This window comes from Notothenia rossii (genome assembly GCF_949606895.1).
Source record: "Notothenia rossii genome assembly, chromosome: 6".
In the NCBI taxonomy this organism is placed as follows: domain Eukaryota; kingdom Metazoa; phylum Chordata; class Actinopteri; order Perciformes; family Nototheniidae; genus Notothenia; species Notothenia rossii.
Genome location: NC_136909.1, coordinates 68,472,730 through 68,494,418, shown reverse-complemented (window position 1 = coordinate 68,494,418; position 21,689 = coordinate 68,472,730). Strand labels below are relative to the sequence as shown.

Below are 21,689 nucleotides of genomic sequence, written 5' to 3'. Positions count from 1 at the left end.
ATATATTTTCCTTACTTCTTAAGATTGTAGCCCTGAGAATATATCATCATGGGTGGTTTTTACCAGAGTGACATATTTGTAAACCTAAATGATGGTTAGATATGACACATGGGAGCATTGGGAATAGCTTCAATAAGGGGACATATATAACAATTGTGAAAGAATGTCACCCACAAAATTTAGCAAAGCTAAAATGAGAGGAGTTTGTTTTTGCTGCCTGATTTGTGTTCATGGAAAGTGTTTAGAGTAACCAATGTTCACTCTCGCAGAGGGATAGGTCTGTGGTAAGGTCTGAAATAGCTAGTCTTACACTATCTAATTTGGGATGCTGGCACCTTTTTACTAGAAAAAACGCCTGTAGAAAATAAACTTTTTATAAAGTGTTGTAGCAATTTATGGAGATGATTGATCCATAGTGAAAGGAGATTATTTTCAGTCACTCAGACTGTTGTGATAAAAAAAACTCAGAATGTATCAGTGTCTGCATGCTTTAGTTTAGAGTGAACCCAGTTAAGCTCATGTTTTATTTTCTCTTCCACTGCAGCCTGCAGCCACAAAGCTGTAAAGCTTTAAAGTGTGAGGTGGACAGAGGAGAGTGAACGCTCTGTCTTGCTCGCACATGACCCTAAAAGCCATTCATTTCAGAGAGGTGATCAGGAGCCAAACTTTTGTCTTTGACTTCAAAGAAAGTATGCAGAGGTTTGAGACTTCATATCAGTCAGGGCAGCTTGTCAACACAAAAAAAACGATGTTTATTATTAGTCTCACATCCAGATGGCCATCCAAACAAATACGTGATGACGTTAGTGTGGACAAACACCCTTGCCAGATGATGCTCAGGATACATATTGGCCTTGGACCGAGGTGGACATGTTGGGACGTGGGGTTGGACGCAGGGAGGGCGGGGAGACGATGCTGAGGGGAAGGGTGCACTCACTGTCAAGGTTAGCTGCAGGCTGCCCTGCGGTGCATTCCTTCAGCTCGTGTGCAGCCAAAACACTTGATGAAAAGTGAAAGTGCAGAGAGGACTGAGCATTTTCAAAAGAAAAATGCCCTTTCTGACAGTCATTCCGCTTTTCTTACTCCCTCTTGTCCTCCCCTTTTTATCCCTTTGTTGCCCTTCCCTCGGGTCATTCATGTGAGGACAGAGTCAGCTGCCCCTCTGACCCCGGGGTCAGGTTCACTGCAGCAACCAGCCCATTCCCATATCGTAATGTATAAGTTAGTATCAACCTACCTACCATCAGAGTCAATAATTTAAAATCACTTTTTTTATCTGAAGATTATCATTGTATATCATGTTGTACTAAAGGGAGCATTAGAATATAATATTATGGCAAATGGCTTTTATTGACAGTAATGAACTTCAAAGGTACTCCTAGTGAACTCACAGAGGACAGTGTTACTTTATCACCTTTTTACAGCTACAACCACTTGAAGCACAAGAAAGCGTGCTTGGGTGAGTATTGATATCTGAGCCTATAATGTGAAGTTGGCTAGTCATAGGTTGTGGCAAATGTCACTTCCTATCAATTCTTGTTTAACTTCATTTACAGTCCATCGTATTATTTGAGTGTTGACATTTTGAATGTTGATATGTCTACTATTACCCTAAAAAGTTCCACAATTGGATGAAAATGTATCAATTGCACTTCTTTCTGCAAGGAATCTTAAAACACAATGTGCCACATTTAATAGATGCAAGATTTTCCAATGCATTACTCTACAAAACTATAGATTATGGGTGAGTATCCAACATTTCAGATTACTGCTTAGAGTCGACTAATATATTAAATATATTAAATACTTAAAAAGACTTAAAAACATTTAGTACATGTATTTAACTTCAGGTAGATCTCAGTCTCAAAAGTGACCCCTGCCATAGGTTAAACTGTTGAGAGTCCATTATTATAGAGGGAGTAATGAATGAGTGAACAAGGGGGTGATTATGGTGACACAGCCATAAACTACGCTTGAACATGAGTCTACAGCCATGCTAAGCTCTGTCCGGCTGTAGCCCTCTTTCACACTGTGGTTCCTTAAGCAAAATGATCATTTAAACATGCTAACAAGCTCACAATGCCAACATGCTAAGCATTAATGTTTAGCACGAATAATGTATACCATGTTTGCCAAGTTAGTTTAGTTTGTCAGCATGCTAAGATATGCTAATTAGCACAAAACACGTAGTACAGCGGATGCTGAGAGGATGATTGTGTTACATGAGAAGTCAGAGGACTATCATAATTGTTATAATTCATCATGAAAGAACCTTAAATGCCTTGAATGCCTTGAAAATGCCTTGAACAAGTCATCCATTAGTTGCCTAAATATTTCACTCAAAAACAAAAGTTTTAACCTTGTGATGGGGTAATAGGAAAAGTCAGGGGATGACCAAAGTATTTATGAGTCGTCTTCTGGGACCATTGAGGCTTTCAGGAAAAAGTGATGGACCACCAATATTTTCCAACCTTAAAAAATAAGCTATAAAATACCTATACTCTAGCTAAAATCTTACAGTTTTTCTCGATTGCTAACACACATTTTTTTTTTAATTGCTCAGTTTCTCAGAACACTAAACACAATTCACAAAACCACACACCCAAAGTGCAAAACACCTCATTTCTCCTGCTAAATGAATAACTGCCCTCAAAACTACATAAACACTTACCAAATGCAAACTTTAGTACAAAATATAACACACTTCATTCATAATACTAGATTGTTTGACCACCCAACTACACACTGCTGAGCATAATCTAAAGCACTTTCATCTGTTATGGGCTATGCTCTGTACATAGAGGTTTCTGCAGAGAAAGATTGCTTGATTATACAGAAATACAGTAAATGAAGAAATACAAATGAGTTGTTGAAAATATAACAACAATATATCAAATATAACATTGTGCAACATGCATCTCAGCACATATTTACTATGCTTCGGATCTCTCTAAGTGTGATGCATTGTTTGCCAAAACCAAGTTTGTAACTGCTGCTTCCTGTGCCTCATTGAAAATCCTTAACCTTCCACCTGCACCTCTTCTTTTCTCAGTCCTTCAGATAAACAACAAAGATATAGTGGTTGGTCAGTGTCTGTGTTGCATAAAGGTAAGTTTACCACAGTAAATTGTGCAGGATTTTTGTACAGTTATAGTATGCAACATGCTAACAATTCAGTTACAGTAATGAAGTAAATACGTTTCACACAACAGATACAACCACTGATATATCATGATTATGCAGAGCTACAAACTGGTAACTAACCTGTTTTCAAGTCTAAGTGTCCGGATTACAGAGGCAACAGTACATCGGCTTAGATTAGGCTGAACCCTCTGTCCAGCCTCTCTCATCGTCAAACCGTGGTTGATAACATTTCATTTCATTAGAGAGTATTCTTCTTTGTCCCCTTCCTCTCCCTCCAGCTCTACCTCTACCTCTCATTCTTCCTCCTCTCACTCTCATCCCACCTCTTCCTCGTCCTCTCACTCTCAGCCCAGCTCTTCCTCTTCCTCTTGCTTCCATGTTGGCTTCCATTGTTGCTGTAAGTACTCACCTGTGGTCTTTTTATAGTGCTAACATCCTGATTGATGAGCCAACAATTATGCCATCAGGTGTTTGGTCAGGTGGAACGTGTTTCTTGATCATTGGTCCATGTGTGAGGCATTTTGAATATCAGTGTTTTAAACCAGCTAACACGTGACTTTATGTCAGATTCATGTGTCTTACGTGGAGAAACGTGTGCAGTGGTTTGCAAAAAGTGCCATGTTGATTTGCAAATTGTGTGAAAAGCTGAAAACGTGTTTGGAGTTTGGGAGATTTGAGCCGATGTTTTGTTCAGTTAAAATAATTGTGTTTTATGTAGAATTTTAGTGTGTTAGCAATCGAGAAAAACTGTAATTTGACAACACAACATTGACTGAGTGAACTCAGAAAAGGTTGTTTTTTCTTCCTCGTGATATCTTAATAATCTTAATTACTTTAAAAACAAGATCATAAAGCACGCAAGCCCTTTTGTATGGGTCTTGTTTTGTTTGTGCAAAGATTAAAGCAATTAAATTAAGGCCTTTTGAATATAATTAGCTTTGGCAGGTATTGAGATCAAAACACACATTCCTGTGTTGGCATTAGTGAAAGAGCCAAAAAGGACTGAAGCAGAGTCAGAGATTTGCAGATCTGAACATGTTGGCATGCCTACTGTAAGTCTCCTTAAGCGATCTTAATAAATCATTGAAATAAAAGTTATTTATAGATACGAAATATGACAGTATGAACCAAAGGGCAAAAAAACACAAAATATCTCTGTAGATCCTCAGACTTTTTAATGTGTACACTCCCTTACTTTTTATGTCATGTATACCTGTTTAAAATGATGTATTCAGCATACTGTGTTCTTAAGCATTTGGTCACACATTAGTGGCCATTTGTGCTGGACATCACAATCCATCAAAGACGTGCTGTTGAAACGAGCCCATGGAGAGGTTTGGTTTCATCAGGATGTTTTAAAACGGGCAGTCTTGGCCTCGTGCCCGGGAACAGGCCTGGTGCTCTTTCATCTCCCTGTATCCTAGGTCCTACGGCATCTCACACTGTCTCACAATACAGCAGACACATCACACATCTTGTGGTCTTTTTAATTCTTTACTTTGTGGTACACCGTCACACTGTGGCTCTGTAGTGGTCATTTTAAATTATAAGATTGATATTTTCATGCTAACATATTTAGATTTGGTTAGTGGGATTAACTCTGTAGTTTGTGTTACCAGAAATGGCTGCCATGATACAAAAAAAATGTCACTGCTGTATCATCCTCTGTGTCAAACAGAGGTCCTCCTCATCCTCAGCATCAGACTTTGAGGTGTCTGCTTGGTGATGGATGTTCTGCTATCACAACGTCTTTCACTGTGATTCTAAATTGGACTTTGTGGCAGAGTAAACACAAACTGAACTATAATGAAATCTCAACTGAATACATACACATAATGTGTGTGTGCGTGTGTGCGTGTGTGCGTGTGTGCGTGTGTGCGTGCGTGTGTGTGTGTGTGTGTGTGTGTGAGACTTTTGTGTTTCTGCCACTGCCATTCCAGCACAAGGTTGCAACATTGTTGATAAATTCAAGCACGGACGCCTTTCTGCTCTCACATTTCCGCATTATGTTTTGCGGGAACCAATCTTTATTTTGTTCACACTCTATCCAAGCTGCACATTTGGGGCAAGACACAATAAATAAAGCTTTGCCAGTTTGGGTCCTCATCACAACTGATCAAGATGGCCAAAATATTCTCTGCTCAGAGGGCCTTGCAAATGATTCTGGAAGAGAGAGAACCATTTGATGATGATGTAGAGGAAGAGGAAGAGGCTTCAGAATGTGAGGATCACATTTCTGAGAATTCTGAGTCTGACAGTGACTTTAAAGAAGAGGAAGAGATTGAGCATCAGCTAGATAAAAAAGAAAGACGAGCCACAGGACCAGCCGGTCAGTGGGCAAAAGTAGCACTTTAATTCATTAATGTGATCTAACAAATGTAAAAGGGCAAACATTAACCATATTTGCTGTTTATATTGCTTGTAATTGAGATTAAGTAAACATCTGTTGAGTATTTTAACATAAAATAGTTTGATTGTGTGGAATTGAAGCCAAAAAGGGCAGCAGGTCCACCAGACCCACCAACACTGGCTGATTAACAAAAATATGAACACCATACAAGGGTTAAACTGATGCCACCTCATATGGAACAGGAAGAAAACCTGGAGCTAGTAAATGACTGCAGTGATCATTAGATGTTTTAGGCGGGGATTTTGATATATCATAGGGTAGCGCAACACCAAGGGTTATAAAGTTTAATGTGTACCATTGCAGCATCCTGTGTAAATCACTATATAATTAAAGTAAAGTGTGAATTAACCTCCGCAATGTGCCCAGTGGTACTACTGATGACTGGCATCCTCTTGCATAGCCACCCAAGCCTGGCAGCCACAGAGCTTGTTCCCACAGTGTGAGGTGCATTTAAACACCTTGAAAGAGCATTAATAAGCGAGGAAGAGCAATTGCGTCAAACCTGGCAGTTTCCTGTGATTATGAGGCTATTCAGAAGATTTGACCCACAATTTCTTAATTTGAAGTAAACAACTAACAGAGAATTATTATCTGAATGTAGTTCATTGTGCTTTATAATCTTTTAAAGTTACTTGCCTTTTATTTAATATTCAGGACAGATCATTGTGCCTTTAAAGGTGGTGATATGTCCTTGCAGCGTTCACAACTTGTCTCTGCTGCCCTCAAATGGCCAAATCATATTTTTTTGAAAGCAACTATATCGACCCAAGATCTAGCACTCTTTAATATGTGTCATGCTGGCAGGAAAGGATTAAGTTACTAACTGCGATCACATTGCTAACTTGGCTGATGTAACACCAGGAGGCGTCGTTTAAATATGCCACATGGATCCTCAAAAGATGAGCACATTTTATATATCTTCCTCACTTGGATTTATGGCTGCTCTGATTTGTGGTCTTACAAATTATAAGACATTTGAAGTCAATTTCAAAACTAATTGTTATGAGAAACGGTTTAGCAGATTTGAATTGAGATAGTGAAGATCAGAGGAGTAAATATCTGATCGGTTGTCTCATCTGTTCTATCAGAAACAGACACTGTTAATATACAATACCATGTGGTTGCTATTTTAAGTGGAAGCCCAGATCTTGCCAGGTGTTCTACAGCTGGGCATTGAACGCTTAAGTGAGGCACCATTCAAACCGTCTGGTATGTGTCCAGGTGGTCAGGGAAGCACGTCCTCTAAAGTGAGACTAGGTTCTTGAAGGTTTAATCTTAAAACATTTAGAAATGAACTAACTGAAAATAATTTGGATCCCTACATCTACAATGTACTCCACACAACAATACATATTTGTCAGCATACACATTAGTTACCTGTCCCCACTGCACCTCATCTGTACATTTTTTATAATAGATCATTATTGAATAAACTGTGTATTTCAGAACAGAGCCGAACTTAATCTGTTCAACATCCTGTGTTCCTGTAAATACTCGCCTAACCTTCTCCTCCTTTGTCTCTAACTTTCTAGCTCTTCTTTCTCCCACAATCTTTCTCTTTTCCCGTTACCTCATCTCCTTCCTCTCTGTGGGGTCCTGAGAGGGTCGGGTGCACCCATAGTGTCCAACACTATTACTGCAATGACCTATTTTCTCAGCATGGATCAGTGTGATCAATACAACTCCAAATGTATTGGGTTTTCCATGACGCAATACAATGGCCCCATAGTTTGCCTGTTCTCAAATGCATTTGTTTCTAGCCACTGTAAATAGAAGTTTGATACCTTGGGAAATGCACTTATTCACTGTTTTATTATTTCTTGCCAAGAGCTAATGAGAAGATTGATAGCACTCTCATGTCTCATGAGTGGTGTTGATCTTCTCAACTTACCTCCAGCAACACAGTGAGCAAACATGTTTGATTTTGCAAATGACATGTAGTCATAAGTTCAAACTATTTCAGGAGCATTTCGCTGCCTTCCATCCCCTGCTGGTGAATACTTTGTGACCCTAAATGCTAAAAATAACCATTGTTTTAATAAATTGACTTTCTAACAACACGGAAAGGGTGATTCCCTTGGTTCGTTTATATTTATACAATTGACTCCACCAATGCCATATATCCAATCGTGCAATTTGAATGAAAGGTAAGCTTCATTTGTGTATCTGCCCTGTGACTCAGTAAATTCAGTAATTGATAACCAAAGACCCTTTAACAGCCCGCGCCACCATTTGGTAGAGCACATTTTGTGTCTTGATATCTTGTTGAATTTTAAAAAAAGTTTTACTCCATCTGATTCAGCCAGCTCTACCATTTGGTTGACATGTTATGCACAAAACAACCTTTAGATGTCACTGGGGTTCGAACAGAATGCCCTTCAGCTAGCTTCCACTGAGGAAGTTGACAATGCTAAAAATCACTGCTGAAGAAATAACTATTTTTGGTCAACTTTTGTAAGGTAATCATATCATTTTTGACATATTTTAGTGTCAGAGCACTGACTGAACATAATTAGATAACTTGATGAACAAAAAAAGTTTTAACAAGAGGAGAGGCTCTTTAAGGAAGTGGCAGATCTTTTACGGTAGTGTATTTTCAAATTCTAGCGCATTCGAGCTGGTTTCTCCAAAATTACCTAGCCTTTAACATTACTTTTTTCCATTTTTTTTTTTTAGAATTATAATTTATTATCTTTCATGAATATATCTGGTTGTATATATTGCTCATTTTCCATAAAAGAAAAACATGTATTTGAGTTTGTGTTTTATTTGAGTTTGATGCATACAAATACTGTACTGTGATGATTGTTGAAAATGCACTTTTACCATAAAAGGCCAGCTCAACCAATTGGTAGTGGTTATTTGTGTCCCATTTGATAAAAAAAATGCAAACAAATGATTTTTCCATAGATGTTTTCTTGGTCTGGTAGTTAAAGGGTTAAAAGGGCCTTGAAGGGGCCACATTCACCAAGCGGTCAGCAGGTCAGTCTAAAAACTGTTTTGCTCCTTCTTAAGTAGGCTCGAACAGGCAGGTGTCATGGTTCATCAGAGTGTCATCTTTAAGAATAAAAAGTTCTTGCTGAGGGAGAGGATAAGGGTCTGGCCCACCAGCCTCCTGTCACACAGGGTCAACTCAGCGACCCTAATGGGGTTTCAGGACAACTGAGAACATCCATGTTGTTAACGGGTTCACGCTTTTTTAAGGAGATTTTAAATGCTTGTTTGATGCGACTTTGATCCTGACTGACAGTTTCAAGATTGTTTACGCCTTTCTGCCATCCACAGAGGCGCCAATGTGTTACAACACATCAAGTTGGGGGACAGGTGGGCTCCAAAGAGATCCACGGTGTGATAGGTTGTCAGTTTCTGGAGGCTCCTGCAGACGTAGATCCTCAGTGGAGGTCACTAATCTCCTCAATCCCCAGAAGGCCAGAGGACGGTCTCCAGAGTCCAGTCTCTGGGCACAAACCTTTCACTCAGACCAAGTGTGGCTAATTAAAGAGAAAACCGAACTTTCTCAGAGCAACGATCTGCATTTGTGGAAGCAGAAGCCACAGTCAGTTAGACATCAAACCGTCCATATCCCAACAGGAAGTACAGTTTTATTTGCAGATTTATATTTCCACATCCATATTTTGGCAATATATCCCCTCGTGTCAAAACTGATGTGCAGATCCCTTCGGGAATGGGGTGTATTCAACCCTCAATGAGCCCTACTTACATAAGTTACCTGCTTAAACAAACAGACTCTGGAGGAGAAATTGCGAACTCGATGCAGTGCCCAAGTAAATGTTTGCATGTGGTTCAGAGCCAAAGATTTTGAGCCACAAAACCAATCCACACATCGCTCCACTGGGCTTGACACAGAGCCTGTGTTCAGTTTTAAATGCATACTGAACCATTCATCTATTCTTTCCCCACAGGTTTTATTATGAGGTATTGTGCAAAAAGCATATCAGGCAACAGTTTAGCCCCTTTTCTCATGAATATAGTTTTGTAGATAAATCCAACAATACAGAGTGTTATTTTCCTGTGTTAAAGTTCAACAGGACAGCAAAACAAAAGCTCTGTAAGAGGAAGCGCTATTTAAAAATATATATATTTGAAGCAGCAACTTCTGCTAATGCCTTGTAGGGCAGAAAACTGTTTGGGTGCAGGGGGAAGAGTTAGTGAGAATCACAGAACACTCTTTGTACCTGTGGTAACTGCATAAACTGTGTGCTTCACTGAGGGGTTTCACAAACTTTTGACTAAACTAGCAAATCACAAATCTCAAAGCTCTACCATGAATCTCTGGGATGGGGTCACACTTTTCCAGGTCTTACCTCACGTGCAAAGCCTAATATCCATATTATTCAAATTATTCTTACTTAATAACTCAAAGAAATGTAGACTTTCTAGTGTAACATGAAGAGTTGTGAAAGAATAACAAGTGTGCCAATTTCTAAAAACGGATATTACTCCTAAGAGATTCAAGCACTTACAAGAAGGAGGTGTGGACATGCTGTGGGCAGGCAGTGGTTTGTATGGTTTTGTTACTGGACCTATGCCATCTTCACCTGTAGGCCAGCTTGATGTTTCTTCCAATGGGTTGTTCTATATCTGAGAATTTGCCGAAAGGGAAAAGAGAGATATTTTAAAATGTTCCATTCAATCATCTATTTTTGCATTCAGATTTGATCTGATATTACGTCACAGGTCCTAAAAAGGGCTGCATTTAAACGAAGCTCCTCAAGCAAACTTTCTCACCAATTTGATCTTGACAACTGGAGGCCATGTTGGCCAACATCTTTAAATAGCTATGCACAAAAAGGAAGTATAGATTTTGTTATAGTGCTGTGAGGACATAGACCAAAAAATGACAGGCAAGCCATTTACCTCCATACTGTGTGGAGCCTTCATACAAGCAGTCCCTGTGCCCCTCGTGTAGTGACATGGAGAGAGAAAGTGTGTAGACCTTTTTAGGCAGCTCCTGTATTGGGTCTCTTGAACTGGTGTATGTCCTCTGTGAAGAGAGGCTTTGTTGCACTCAGACAGCTCGTGGCCTTTAACACACACCTCCATAATAGTATCTGTGTCTGTGATTTTCCGTTTGGAAAATTGTGAGCTTTTAACCTCACATTCAGGCTCTGCTCGACACACAGAGGGAGAGGGAGAGTAATGATCATAAGCCTAATGATACAGTGGTCCACTGTGGCTGCACTGAGATTGCCAAGCTACACACACACACACACACACACACACACACACACACACACACACACACACACACACACACACACACACACACACACACACACACACACACACACACACACACACACACACACACACACACACACACACACACACACACACACACACACACACACACACACACACACACACACACACACAGTTATGCTGATCTTGAGGTCTCCCTCTGACATGCTAACACCTGAGCATTGTACACTGACTGTACAGTAAGTGTCAGCTAAGGATGTTTGTCAGAACAGGGCATTAATGTCTCAACAACTATGAACTCATTGCAAGATCCTGCCTTCAGAAACTTGTCTTATGTCTTTTTTGACTGTCAGTTTTGTTGTCCTCAGCAGCTGACTGCAGGTTCCTCCTTGGTCTTTGACCTGCTCGCTTAGCAGCAGCGTAATCTTAGTAGCAGCTGTCCTCCACACTGACAGCACGAGACGTGCTGCTCTCTTTCAGCCAGACAGTCTAATCTCCTCACTTTCTCTGTAAGAGGATGGCTTTCTTACAACCATAGGTGTGATGATCAATTGTTTGTTGAAGGTATACTTCAAAACATCTCTTCACCAACTCTGACTCTAATTTTTTCCAGTCATATGCTCACCAAAACATTTCATTTTTGAATTTTAAAAAGATGTCTGCATAAGCACTGTCATGCTTGCGCAGGTGCACTCCTCATCCAGACGACTTTAAACAAGTTAGACTTGTTTAAGAAAGCGATATTTTAGTGGAAATGTGTGGTGGTGGTGAGCATACGACCAGATAAAGGACATTTCAATTGAACTACAGAGACAGTTTAAAAAAAATATTTTAGCTGTTGTTTGTCTCGGCCCTCTCATACTTAAATTCCTCCGGGCTTTTCTTGTCCCATAGAGGCATGCAAGGATAATTCAAAGATACACACCTGTGTGTAATTGATATTTAAATGATCATTTTTGGGTCAAGTATGCCCTTAACAATGATCCTTCCTTAAACAACAAAACTTGTTATGCAGTTAAGACTAGCACTAGAATATATGGCTGTGAGTGACGTTGTGCTGTGAGGTTTCTGAACGATGCCTACTGTATACCGCATCCATTATCACATTATTCACTTTAACAAGAAGACTCACACCACAGAGGGATCAGAAAACCTCACTCTCGCTGGGCTGCAGTGCAAACACAGGGATCACTGCAGAGCTGAAGCTATGTCGTGGGGCGTCTTTAGGTGGAGGTGGGGCAGAGCAATGACTGTGTTCAGTGTTTGCTGCTGGACGGGTGACAGTTGGGGTCAGAGGTTTACTTTCCCTCAACTCTGTCACTCTCCCCGGACTGGCTTTCGAAAGGCTCAAAGAAGAGGTTTGATGAGGAGGACTCGGAAGCACCGAGGCATCTGGCAGCAGCGGTGGCCCTTCCCTCCACATCCTGAGGGCCAGCAGAGCTGCTCTGTGGCGGCTAGAGGAGGAAAACAAGGTGCACACTGTGATCTAAACACAGGCCGAGGGGGGGGGGGGGGGGGGGGGGGGGGCGGTTTAGGTTACCCCTTCGCTAGGTGTGTTGCCACAGAGCAGCTCACTGTGAAGAGCAGCAAGGTGGAGGAGGGGAGATGTGGTGCAATTGTAAGTTTATACATAACAAAGGGTTTTAATCAATAAAATAGGAACATGTTAGTGAAATCCCCAAACTCTCCTAATAAATATTTTTTCTGATGGTTGTACTGAAAGTGGGTTCCAGATGCTCTCACACTAACATCGGAGCTCAGGGAATTTGTCAGGGCCCACATTAGCTCACACTGACTTCATTACTAGTATGATTCTTCTGGCCTCAGTGTACATTAAGATAAATGTGCTTTACATTATAGTTAAGCAAAGTCTCGCTGGCAGGACAAAAGTCATCTTCTGTATGACCCTTTTCTTAATGGCGGTGATTAGTGAAAACTAGAACATGTCTCTAGAGAGGAGGTGTCAGTTAGTAATCATTGGCGTAACTCATTTTCAAAGAACAAAGGGATTTCTCTGAATGGGTAAGATGCTGTTAATTGTTGCCAGACTACACAGCTTGTAAAACATTGCTCTTACACACTAGCTCCAGACAAGATGAAGTGACAAGATGTTTCCCCATGTCGTTCCGTAGGGCCCTATTTGAACAAACAGTATTGGCAAAGTTTGAAATAGACATTTTTGGAAATACCCTTATTGGCTTTCTTGCAAATAGTTAAAATATCTGTACAGTAATTATGAATCTGTTTTCTAGCTTAGCGAAACAAATGGGCTGTTGGCAATGGCTTTATATTTTCATATCCTTTCAAATAATTTGAGGAACCAAAGCATATCAATACAAAAGAAAAAGGGCACTCAAATAAACACTAAGTATAAATGCTTCATGTAGTTAGAGCCAAACACCACCTCAATCTCAAGGTTGAAAGGAATTCCACCATTATCAATATGTGTTCAAAGGCACTCCACTTAGAATATTTTATGGATATTTTCTAGCCCTAAGCGCATTACATCATACAACTTCTAACTAAACAGGAGAGGGCTCGTCCGGGATTTGAACCCGGGACCTCTCGCACCCTAAGCGAGAATCATACCCCGGCCTAGACCAACGAGCCACTTATAAATGCTATACACTCAGATATTTTCTTTTGGCAATTGTGAGCAGTAGCGAGGTGGTTTTCAAAGTGAAAAAGAATGCTCATACCCAGACTGCTATCCGGATCTACTCCAAAATGTATTGGATTATTTTTTGGCCCATGTTTTACCCTTCCAACAAGTTTCATGAAAACCTACCCAGTATTGTAATTCTTCTGTCAGACAGACAAACAAACCAGCGAAACCAAACCTAAACATAAAACCGTTGGCTGAGATAATTAGTGCTGAATAAGCTGAGCTAAACTAAAATGAGAATATATGATACAAATTATGTAATCATTCACTGTGAGTTGTTTAGTTAGAAATACAGATTAGAATACAAAAGTTTAGTTTTCTCCATTTACTTAAAGATCCTCAGAATGATACTAATGGATTGGGCTGATTGTTTGACATATTGTTTAACATTAATCCTTATTCTGTTTGGATGTCTTGGCAGAAAGTTCAATCACCATCTTTTGAGTTGGCTGCTAAACAAGACTGCAATCAGATAGATTTTTCTTTTTTCAGCGAGAAAATGAACAGTTTACAAAAATCAGCAATGGCAAAGGAGGCAATTTGAATTTAGAAAAATAGTTCAGCATTAGTTGTAGCCTCCACTGATGGCCTTTAAGTTTCTTTGTGTGAGATGAGTCTATAGGACTTTAATTAATTAAAATAAATGAAACCCCTACAGAAGCAATTTCCATTAGTAGAACAGCTGACCAGAGATTTCCCTGTTGGCTTGGATTTTCACCCAAAATCTCTGCTTAGTTGCTAATAAATAGAGAGGATTACAGGTGCAATCATTTGGACAGTGAGTGGTGAGGTATTAGCGACCGGGATAAGCTGGATTTAAAATGAAATAACCGGGCAGGCCTACTGTAACACAGTTGTATCTACTGAGAGCAGAGGGGAGCAGAGCTACTGTAGAGGACAGCAAGGATTCATGCCTTGGCATCAAAATAGAGGCCATGGAAATTACATTGAAGGGTTTTCCTATGAAGGTGGTAAATATTCCTTGGAGGAATAATAATCTCAGTACTGTGAACACAGAGCCACCCCTGTCCGAACAAGGAGAAACTATCATTGGAATATATCTGTTAGTGTTGGGTAAGTCAAACATCATACACTGAATTTAATGTGACTTGAAATGTCTTTTTTTGCATACTCATTAAAATGCAAATCAAAAACATTGCAAGCACCCTAGATGAATGTCTATGAAGCTGATATGTGAAGTACTGACAAACTTCTTGAAATATATCCTCTTAGTGTTCTGGCTTCCATAACTCTGTAGTGCAAGAAAAAAACCAAAATAGTTTTGTCCTTTTAACCCCTCAGGACAAACACTAGCAAGAAAGAGTAACAGAAGAGTCCAAATGTTTCCAAGAGTCCCGCTGTCACAGACAGTCTGGCACTGTCCACGTCCACTAATGCAGGCCAGGGATTTTGTTTTATTTAGACTGAGCTATAAAAAGAAATACAATTATCTTTGGTTCTTGCCACTTTTACTAAAATACAAAATAGTCATGCTTTCTGGATCTCTGTTCCATATCTTCTTTATTAAGTTATCCTACTCCTCTCTACTGCATTGTGTACTGCTCTATTGAGTTATATAATGCCACGCTGTACTGCATTGCCCTCCACTAAGTTAGACTTTTTGGACTGTACTTCAGAATCATCTTTAATGATCAGGTATGTGTACATATGCAATAACTTCTTTTAGTTAACATACTTTCACATAAATAGACATTAAAGCTAGGTCAAGGAGAACAAAGCTGGGGCACTTTCTTATACTATTCACTGTTATCTACTCTAGACTCCATTGTTACCATACTCTCCAGCATTATACTATTCCATAATATAAAGTACCATAACATACAATAATACTATAATATAATATAACACAACACACTATACAACACTTTAACATAATATACTCTACCACATTGCATGATTAAATTGATTTGTATTATTGTGTCATGCATATAACTAGGTTGTGCTGATCCTGACACCCAGCCCATGCCTGCCTGAATTGCCAGAATGGGAGCAAATCTTTGATGCATCAAACATCGTGTAGCTCTTTTCTGTATGCTGTCTACAATTTTACATTCCTTCAAGCACCATATCACTGGTTACTCACTACACCCTCTACTTTGTTCTACTTTACTTAAGTATACAATGAAATGATGTGGTCCTTTACTAAACTATAATACTATACTATAATGTACTGCACACTGCTATACTACAGTATCCTATACTATCCTATGCTATACTATCCTATAGTATACTGTACACTACTATTCTATCCTATACTACACTGTAACATACTATACAATAATATATCCTATACTTTATAAGAATAAACTATAAAGGACTGCACTATACCACAATATACTATACTATAATGTACACTACCATACTATACTATAAAGGACTAAACTATATAGGACTATACTATTCTATACTATAAAATACACTTTTTTATAAAGTAATGTCTGATGATCTTCAAAAAAAATGTTTACTATTCCAAGTACTAAAATGTACTATACTATACTAAGCAGTTTAGTGATGTTTGTACACTCCAATACATTTCACAAATATATGACTTTAAAGTAGTATTATAGTAACTGTACCAAACAATATGTGTGTCCCAAAATATTCACTGACATGCTGTTTGTTTGTCTGTCTGTAGGATGGCTGTCCTGGTTTGGAAACAGTTTAGTGATGTTTGTCCTGTACAGGCAGCGGGCCTCACTACAGTCCACCGACTTCCTCACCTTAAATCTTGCCATCTCTGATGCCAGCATCTCCATATTCGGCTACTCCAGAGGGATCCTACAAATATTCAATGTCTTTAGGGACGATGGGTATTTGATCACCTGGATCTGGACGTGCCAGGTAAAAGCAACACCAACACAACACTTAATTTAAATGGGTTACATTAAAATTATCACTTCATATTTATATGCTATAAATATCTTCCACCAAATCTTTAATCATAATGCAATTTGCAGCATTAACACCAATCAGAAACCTTGATTTGAAATTACTTGAAAGTAATGACTATGCAGAGTTTTAAAAAACAAATGCATCTGCTTTCTTGGGCAAATCCCAATTAATAAAGTTCATTAAAATAATCAGTGCTAGTCTTACAGTAAAGTGAGTATGCATGTGAGAGTATGTGTGTTTGTGTGTCTGTGTGTGCAAAGGATTATGCTAGTAGCCATGTGGGCTGGAGGTTAAATCTGTAATAAGATTACCGCTACGGGGGCCTTTAAATGGGGAAACTCTTCAAGCAGCATGGCACCTGTCAACAACCAAACAGGAAATAAATAAGAGACATGATTGCTGGGTTAAATCAAATGTTTTTACTGTGCTGGATTTTGACATATCATTTGTATTAAATTAATGAGAGAGTTGTCCTCAAATTCTAAGAATTTCTATGTTCCTTCCACCCCCAGCCTCAGCTTGAAATTAAATAGTTGTCATACTTTAGCCTGGAATTCATTCCAGGGTATTTTTCTTGCTCAAGGCTGGCTGTGGAAAGGTTGATATCCGCGAGTGAACGAAAACAAGCTGCTGAACCAAAACACTTTGAGTCCCAGGAGTGTAAACCCCCGAAATCTGATAGAGAAACATATTTTTTAATTGTGGTCTGCTGCTCTTATGAGCTTAAGTAGAGCCATTGAGATGATCTCATCTCTCAGGCATCCAATATCAGGTTTTCAGGTGGAAAATAAATATTGGCATAGCAGCGGCAGTACGCCCCTCTTATTTCACCTTCCCCTGGGAGAGGTGGGCTAAGAGAGAGCGAGAGTCAGAAGTAAAGGTAAAGGTAAGAGGGGACAGAAATAGAGGAGGTTAGGAACAGAAAGGTGAAGGAGACAGGCATGTGAGAAGCATTAGCAGATTACTGCATGGAGCATGATGGGACATGAACGGTTGCAAGCTAGGCCAGATCCCTATGGGACAGAACATTATTGAATATGATAGAGCCTTATAGGACGCTTTGAAGTTGCAAAGGGGATACAGGGAAAGGATTGTCGAAACAATTTACAAGGTGAACAAAAATACTTTGAATTTAAATCATTACTTTTCTTATGTTTGTTTCAAATTAACATATTATCTCATGAGCCAGGGCAGAAACACTATACTGTGAGGTTATCAGAGAAGATCAAATCACATAAGTCCGAGAAGCCACCGTCCTTATGTCCCAGTCCTTCATTATTGTAAAAATAGGGAAGGTGCTGAATGACAAACATGCCCAGACCAGACGTTGGCAGTCCAGTAATCTGGCGAATGTGAGGGGTGAACAAACGTGATGACTGACAGTAATAGGATTAGCACTAAGGAAGATCAAGAGAGTAATCAAAGACCTTAACTGATCCATGTCACCTGAAAATGGCACAATAGGGAGCCGGTTGTTGCACAGTTGGAGCCAGACTGAAACAAAGTCGCATAATTCCCTTTAAGGGGAGCTGTGATTAAAAGATAATCATCCCTATGGACTGATGCTTAGAAAAACTTTATTGTTGAATGCATTGAAGTGACGGCTCACATCAGAGGAAATGCTCCAGGTCTGCAGCATATTTTTCAACAGGCAGGAAGTGCCCTTGAGCTGCAGCGTCTCTATCTGATTAAGTCGAAAGCTAAATAAACTCAACAGACAAAGATGTGAAACAATTAGGCATGAAATGGATCCACACCCCGAGGCTTCGAGGAGCAGTCAAAGACATTTCAGAGATGTCGTGTCATGATTCAACAAGGCCTCTCGCTGTGTCTCCTCCAGGTAGATGGCTTCTTTACCCTACTCTTCGGCCTTGCAAGCATCAACACCTTGACCGTTATCAGCGTCACCAGATACATCAAGGGATGCCACCCAAACAAAGGTCAGATTTACCCTCCTTGAATTTAAGTGAGAGTGTATAAACAAAGCTTAAGGCCGGAGTCTCTGCCCACTTCACATTCCTGCAGTTCTTATCTTACAGAAAAGTGTGTTTTTTGCTGCTAATGAAGCCTCATTACCGACTTCAGCTGTGGAAATTACTACCACTTGTCTCAAGCAATTTCATTTACATTTCGCAAACGTATCATTAAGTTATCTTGAGGTGACATTTTCTATTTTCGGGTGTAACTGATGCTGAAGAATGTCTTAATTATATGGAAATTAGGTTTAGCAACTGCCTCTGTTGTGAGAAAATGAGTTTTTAATGTGTGACTGTGACTGTTCGTAAAACACAACAATATAAAACCTTTGTATATTGGTATCACATTACATGTTTTATACGGTAGAGTACAACTGCATGTACTTGGCGTAGAGGCGTGTGGTGCAGTGGATAGAGCCTTGGTGTTGGGACCAGGGGGTCACAGGTTCAAACCCCACTGCAGTCACCATGTCGTTGTGTCCCTGGGCAAGACACTTCACCCCAAATTGCTCCTGTGGGGATTGCCCACACTATTGAGTATGTAAATCGCTTCGGATAAAAGTGTCTAACATGTAATGTAATCTACTGCAAACAGTAGCAGATAAGGATACAAATCTGAAAATCAGATAAAAACAACTTAATTTTAGGTCTAAATGAAAGGAGGCCAGGTAAACTAGAAAGGATTTTAGAAACAACATGAGGTAATTCAGAAAAGATGAGTAACCCATGGCAACAAAGCACATTGCCAATCCTAAAGATTATATCCCTGGCCAATCCCATCACAAACTGTACTGCACTTCTCATATGTTATATTGACATTAGATATGGGAATGTATTTTCTTTCTTCTTCTGAACACAACGTTTTGTGTACTTTGTCAACAGAGGTTCTTTTCAGTCGCAGATGTTTGCAAAGGCTGTTAATATAAGAAAAGACAGCATTGTTCAAAAAATGTCACACTCTTCACATTCATAACAAGTCAAGAATGCTGCATCTTGAAGTGCGTCTCACTCTGTCCTGTTTTCTAACCTTTTCCAACTCCCACAATCTGTTCCATAACGTGGGAATATTATATTGTAATGTTCCTGTTGTATTTTTGGCAGCTTACTGTATTAGCGTGAACACCATTGCTGTATCGCTGATCTGCATTTGGACCGGAGCGATGTTTTGGTCTGCTGCTCCACTGCTAGGCTGGGGCAGCTACACAGGTCTGTTCTCACACACTATAACAATGGAAGAAACGAGAATTCAACTTTTGAAAGCTTGGATGTGACCTTAGTGTCTTGTTCTTGTTAGATCGAGGATATGGTACCTGTGAGGTGGACTGGGCCAAAGCCAATTACTCCACCATCCACAAATCCTACATCATCTCCATCCTCATCTTCTGCTTTTTCATCCCTGTGATGATAATGCTCTTCTGCTACACCTCCATTATCAACACAGTGAAAAACACCAACGCCATGACCGCAGATGGTTTCCTTACATCCCGCCAAAGGAAGGTGGAGAGAGATGTCACAAGGGTAAGGGGAAAAAAAGTTGATATCTGTATTTTATTGGAGGGAATTGATTCGAAAAGTAAAATAAGACCCTTTAAAGAGCTCTTTAAAAGTGCCCTTTCTGTAATACAGCTCCTCTCATGTTATACTTACAATTATTCCCTCATGTTCCTCTCCAGATTTCCATTGTAATCTGCACAGCTTTCATCATGGCCTGGTCCCCATATGCAGTCGTGTCTATGTGGTCAGCCTGGGGCTTCAATGTGCCAAGCACAACCAGCATCATGACACGTCTCTTTGCCAAGTCTGCCAGCTTCTACAACCCGCTCATCTACTTTGGCATGAGCTCCAAGTTTCGCAATGACATCTCTGTGCTGCTGCCCTGCACACGAGAACACAGGGAGGTGGTGCGTCTGCAGCATTTTAAAAACTTCAAACCTAAAGCTGAGGCCCCGCCCCCAGATGCATTACTGCCTGTCCAGAATCCGGAGGCAAAATATGCCGCAGCCATTCCTGAAAGTGACTCAGGGGTCAACAGCCCTCCCCACACGCCTCCATTTGTCATCACCAATGACCTGCCCTCCCACATCGAAACATCAGAGTACTGGTGTGACAGGCTCTGAAGACATTTCACCAAATGCTTGGGGAGATTAAGAGTACTTTTATATATTTGTTTCTTACCCGTGTTAACAGAATGTACTTGTAATCTGTTTTAATAAATTATTTTCTGAATTTCAAGTGGGATTTCACACTTGTTGAATGAAGCAAGGGTTTTCATTTCCAGCTCTTACAATGGCTTTATTTTGCCAAAGCATCAAGGTAAGATTAAACACTTATACAATACTACAATAGTAATATTAGGAATAACACAACATACTGCAGATAAAATACAACAAAATGAGTGTGTGTGTGTGTGTGTGTGTGTGGGTGTGTGGGTGCGTGGGTGCGTGTGTGCGTGTATGGGTGTGTGTGTGCGTGCGTGCGTGCGTGTGTGCGTGTGTGTGTGTGTGTGTGTGTGTGTGTGTGTGTGTGTGTGTGTGTGTGTGTGGGTGTGTGGGTGTGTGTGTTTGCGTGTGTGCGTGGGTGTGTGTGTGTGTGTGTGTGTGTGTGTGTGTGTGTGTGTGTGTGTGTGTGTGTGTGTTTGTGTGTTTGTGTGTGTTTGTGTGTACGTTTTTGACATACTGTCCGGTTGCAGTGCAGCTAAATATACTAAATGTCCATCTCCTTATACGATCTTTTGTTTCTGTTTGAAATTAACATGACATTTCTTTAAGGTTTTCCATTCTGATAGCATTATATTTGTCACCAGTTTTACAGTGACCACAGAGTCCTCCCTCTGCCGGCAGCCAGGCCTTCTTGCGATTGTTGTTTTATTCAATCCACATTGGTAACAGCTTTGTACAGTATAAAGCGGACATAAAACTGATTTACCTGAACGAAGTACTCCACCCCACAAAAAGTGCAGCCAGTAATGTAGTGAAACAGATGTAGGATAACATCTGGAAACATTGAACTGTACTCACTGTAGTAGCTTCAGAATCATTCCCTGATTGATGCCATAGGCTACTACACTTTGTCACCTGTAGAAATGTCATTTAACATTTCCATTTACTGAATCATCATATCAAAGGGATGCAGTGTGTAAAAACAAAAAAACTCAAACTCTACTTTTCTATGGGTGTGGTGAATTTAATAAAAATGTTCTGCCTTCAAGCTTTCAATACCCTGTTTGAACAAAACTGAGTTACCCTGAAATAGCAGCAGTTTTTTTTTCAATCAACATCAACCGGCAATTATCTACTTGAGCCATGAAGGTTTAATCTTTAAAAAGTTCCTGAGGTGGTTTCTGTGAATACCATAATCA

General features: G+C 39.9%; 1 protein-coding gene across 1 annotated transcript; it reads left to right on the top strand.

Moving 5' to 3' along the window:
- Positions 1–14,377: 14,377 nt before the first annotated feature.
- Positions 14,378–20,625, top strand: opn6a (opsin 6, group member a; the record flags this gene model as incomplete). Its single annotated transcript, XM_079688032.1, has 6 exons — positions 14,378–14,516; positions 16,099–16,304; positions 18,196–18,295; positions 19,433–19,537; positions 19,626–19,849; positions 20,005–20,625. 6 exons carry the CDS (start codon positions 14,378–14,380, stop codon positions 20,446–20,448), a joined length of 1,218 nt encoding a protein of 405 aa, XP_079544158.1. The 3' UTR covers positions 20,449–20,625.
- Between the last annotated feature and the right edge of the window lie 1,064 nt (positions 20,626–21,689).